The following is a 4,429-nucleotide window of genomic DNA, read 5'->3' as shown; positions in this document are numbered from 1 at the left end:
TCCGGGGCGAGCCAGCGCCAGCCTGACGGGCCCCGATGCCAACGCCATGCCTGCCGACTTGCTCTCCTCAAGACCTCCACCAGGACGCCGCCATCTTCCCGTGCGCAAGGCCTGCTGGGAACGAAAGGGGCTGGGCGCCGAGCCTCGTCCTGTGAGTGGCAGCCACTCGAACCAATCAAGGCCAGTCATCCTTGTCTTGCCCCACCCTCGGGGGCGGGAACAGGAAGGATCCTCCGGTGAAGGGAAGCCCAGCTGTGTAGGTGAGTGGTCGGGTCGGGGCAGGGATGGGACCAGAACACCTGGACTTCAAACCCGGACTCGGAGGAACCTGGGCCGCTGGAGCTTGGCAAGGACTTCCCTCTGAGCCCAGGGCCCTTTGCTGTAAAGACAGAATAGTAACGCCTAGGCCAGCGCACCTGCGCAGCGCCCTGCACGTAGTGGGTGCGCTGAGTGCCCTTCCCTCTCCGCCACTTCTCGCAGCTGCGGGCCAGTTACCGCGTCCCTCTCCCACGCCTGAGAGCCGCCCTGTCCACACACCAGCGCCGCGGCTCGTGGTGCAGGCCTCTTCCCAGCGCCCAGAGGGACTGAATTTCCTCCCTTTTCCTCGGGATTTCCCTTTCCGCCTCCTGGAAGCTGGGCCAGAGCGATGGAGGCGGCCTTTGCTCCTGGAGCAACACCTCGTTATCACATGCCCACTGTGATCGTTCAGGGGGGAAACAGCAAGGAAGCAAACAAGCAGTTGGAGAACACACACACACACACACACACACACACACACACACACACCCTGTCCCTTTCCCCAGTTTTTTCCTCTTCAGCATTTAACACAAACATGCTGTATGTTTTCTGTTCTGATCTTATTTAATGACTATCTTCCACTAGAATGTGAACTCCAGGGATTTCTGTTTCTTCTCTAATATACCCCCCCCACACACACACACACAGAACAGTGTCTGACACATAGTAAATACATGTTTAACGAATGAATACTAGTAGAAGCAAATAGTGTGCATGATGGAGAATGAGAAGGGGCGGTTCAGGGAGGGCCTCGGAGGGGAGGTGACCTTTAAGCAAGGCCCGAAGGGTGAAGAGAGTCATCCAGGTAGAGGCAGTGGGTATCAAGGCATGGCTGAAAGGTGGTGCCTCTGAGACTGAAAAGGTAGAGATGGAAAGGAGGCGTGAACCGGGTCTTTAAAATTCGTGACTGACATGGCCAACTTATCTACCAATTTCCAAAATACCAGAGAAAGTGGGATTACTAAAACATGGAAAAGGTAAATTTAAGGCAAAGACTGATAGGAATAACCCTCACAATGTATAGCTGCTTACAATAAATGGAGTTATTTCCCTCATCTCACTTTATCTTTCTTTTAAATTTATCTTTATTGTTGAAAGCATTACAGATTTCTTTTGTTTTTTGTGTGTGTTTTTTCCCATTGACCCCCTCCTCCACCCACCCACCCCTCCCAAGCTTTCACCACACTATTGTCTGTGTCCGTGGGTTATACATATCTATAATAATAAAAGTGTAATATGTTAATTAGACCGGACAGCTGAATGACCTTCTGGACGTCCTTCTGGACGAAGCCGCTGCAGCGGGGGCCAAGGCAGAGGCGGTTAGGGGCGATCAGGCAGGCAGGCAAGCGGGTAGGGGCAATCAGCCAGGCAGGCAGAGTGGTTAGGGGGGATCAGGCAGGCAGGCAAGCGGGTAGGGGCAATCAGCCAGGCAGGCAGAGTGGTTAGGGGGGATCAGGCAGGCAGGCAAGTGGTTAAGGGTGATCAGGTAGGTGGGCAAGCAGTTAGGGACAATCAGGCAGGCAGGTGAGTGGTTAGGGGCTATCAGGAAGGTAGAAAGAGTGGTTAGGGGCAATCAGACAGGCAGGTGAGTGGTTAGGGGCAACAGGCAGGCAGGCAGAGGAGTTAAGGGAGATCAGGCAGGCAGGCAGAGGGATTAGGGGCAACAGGCAGGCAGAGGGGTTAGGGATGACCAGGCAGGGCACATGCCCAGGTTGCAGGCTCGATCCCCAGTGTGATTGTACAGGAGGCAGCCAATCAATGATTCTATCTCATCATTGATGTTTCTCTCTCTTTCTCTCTCCCTCCCTTTCTCTCTGAAATCAATAAAAATTAAAAAATTAAAATGAATTGACATAAAGAGGGGACCAGACCTCATTCCCTCATATACATACCTGGCACATCACATGCAATAAAAGTGGGTCAAATTGATGTAACACCATGCTAGGCTGCAAGCTCTGTGAAGATGGACCCATGTCCCCTTTACCTCTGCTATAGCGCAGCACCTAGCACTGTGCCTGGCTCCCAGACTTTATTTGTAAACGGAATGAGCACTCACCACTCACTGGAGCATTCCAAATGCCAGGCCTGAGCTTGGTGGTAGAATACAGGAAAAATAAGATACCACCCTTGCCCTCAAGGGGGTCCCAGCCTGCTAAGCCTTCCTGAAATAGCACCAGTAGTAGAACCAGGTTTTCTGAAGCCAAACCCTTTCCTCTCTAAGATAGATTTATTGCACACAGGGGGACTACCCTTCTAAAACCAATGAGAGTAAGTGATAAGAAAATTTGGACAAGCTCTGATCAGGAAGAGCCTTGGGCATCAGGCAAGAAGATTGGATTCAATCCAGTAGGCGATGGGGAGCTGTTAGAAGTTGCTAAGCAGGGGACTGGTGTCATCAGAGCTGGTGGCAGGTGCACTGATGGATGGTGTAGAGAGACTAGAAGCACATCCTTTGGGCCTGTGGGAAGCTCCAGTGTAAATGGATGTGGGAAGCAGGAAAAGTTCTTAATGATTAATATTCCTTGGGAAGGCCCTGGCCCAGTAGCTCAGTTGATTAGAGTGTCGTTCCCAATATGGCAAGGTTGTGGGTTTGATCTCTGGTCAGGGAACATACAAGAATGAACCAATGAATGCATGCATAGGTGGCACAACAAATCGATGTCTCTCTCCTCTCCCTCTCTTCCTGCCCCCTCTCTCCCTTCCTCTCTCTCTAAAAAAAAGATTCCTGGGAAGTGATTGGTAACCAAGAAACAGGACTTTCAGATCCTCTGGCCAACTTAGTGGTTTAGCCCTCTGCCCTTCCACAGACTTGGCCAACACCTTGATCCTAGCACTTTACGCACAAATGAAATTAGTGCCATTGGGAGGCTCCGGGGTAGCCATAAAATTCAGTGACAATTTGGCAAGTTGGACCCCTGTTCTGTGCCATCAGGCACTGGGAATTGTATGAAGACCCTCCCCCCTGCTCTTACTCCATTCTCCCCCCGTCCTCCAAAAGCATGAAATCTAGTGAGAAAGAGCACTAGCCTGGAGACATAAGAGACCTGCTAACCTTACCACTCTGGCTTCCTGACCTGGGCCTCAGTTTTCTGTGAGGTGAGGAAGAACGTGGATTGAGTGGGGCAGTGCAAAGTGCTTGGCATAGACTCTGGCTCAGTTGGTGGCATCTGTTCTATATGGTTATTATCTCTTTAGTGCAGTGGTTCTCAACCTTCCTAACGCCGCGACCCTTTAATACAGTTCCTCATGTTGTGGTGAACCCCAATCATAAAATTATTTTCGTTACTATTTCATAACTGTAATTTTGCTACTGTTATGAATTGTAATGTAAATATCTGATATGCAGGATGTATTTTCATTGTTACAAATTGAACATAATTAAAACAGTGATTAATCACAAAAACAATATGTAATTATATATGTGTTTTCCGATGATCTTAGGCGACCCCTGAGAAAGGGTCGTTTGGCCCCCAAAGGGGTCGCGACCCATAGGTTGAGAACCGCTGCTTTAGTGGCTGACTCTCCCACAAGGCCAGGAGCTCCTCCAGAGCACAGACTAGGCTCACTCACCTCTGCATCCCAGCACCTCCTTCAGCGCCCCTGTTCGTGTCTACGGCAGGAATGAATGAGAGGAACTCAAAGGCGGGGGCTCTTAGAGGTCGTTGCATTTTAGAGGAATGATATTTACATCAAATAATGTTCTGTGACATGAGATTTATCCTCAGTTCTATTCTCAGGCAAGAGGGAGAGAACGTCCTCTTTTACTTCAATTTGCCTGTGGAATTTTAAAATATTTTAAAAATTCAACAAGATTTTCTATGTAAAGTGCTTAATCCAGCACTCAGAGCACAGGAAAAGGTCAGGAAACCTTGATGCCAGCTTTGATGGTTCTGTTCTGTTTGCCTGCCTCCCCCTCCAGGCACCAGACTCCAGGGTGGTTCATCCCTGTCCTCAGTGCTCACACAGCGCACGCACACACGCAAGGCATCTGCAAGCCTCAGGAGGATGGGAAGAGTCCAGGTGACCAGAGTGTAACGACATGTTTTCCCTCTCCGGACCTTCCAGGGAACAGGGTCTGGGCCAGTGACTCTCACAGAGCCAGACCTGCTCTGGGAAGAGCACCTGTTGTCTC

The 4,429-nt window shown here is 50.3% G+C and overlaps 2 protein-coding genes across 8 annotated transcripts in view; one reads left to right on the top strand and one right to left on the bottom strand.

The window, feature by feature from the left end:
* MRPL37 (mitochondrial ribosomal protein L37) overlaps positions 1-2,270 on the bottom strand; it is a 17,143-nt gene extending 14,873 nt beyond the window's left edge. Inside the window, exons 1-2 of the mRNA XM_014549750.1 lie at positions 2,190-2,270; positions 1-149 (exon numbers count right to left, since the gene is read on the bottom strand). Of these exons, the coding sequence (XP_014405236.1) occupies positions 1-149; positions 2,190-2,270 (230 nt within the window). The remainder of the gene's footprint in view (positions 150-2,189) is intronic.
* The window catches only part of LOC102263859 (NADH-cytochrome b5 reductase-like), a 19,914-nt gene continuing 15,698 nt past the window's right edge, over positions 214-4,429 (top strand). For 2 of the 7 annotated variants that reach the window (XM_014549795.1, XM_014549793.1), the window contains exon 1: positions 3,777-4,429. This exon is cut by the window's right edge and continues 226 nt beyond it. In XM_014549795.1, coding sequence (XP_014405281.1) covers positions 4,170-4,429 — 260 coding nt within the window. In that variant the 5' untranslated portion in view covers positions 3,777-4,169. Of the gene's footprint in view, positions 261-3,776 lie in introns of those variants that run through there. The other 5 variants (XR_001364507.1, XM_014549792.1, XM_014549796.1 and 2 more) reach the window with 4 other exon arrangements.

The sequence above is a fragment of the Myotis brandtii genome, unplaced genomic scaffold (genome assembly GCF_000412655.1).
Source record: "Myotis brandtii unplaced genomic scaffold, ASM41265v1 scaffold57, whole genome shotgun sequence".
Lineage (NCBI taxonomy): Eukaryota > Metazoa > Chordata > Mammalia > Chiroptera > Vespertilionidae > Myotis > Myotis brandtii.
Note: the sequence above shows the minus strand (reverse complement) of the source record. Positions and strands in the feature narration are given on the sequence as shown.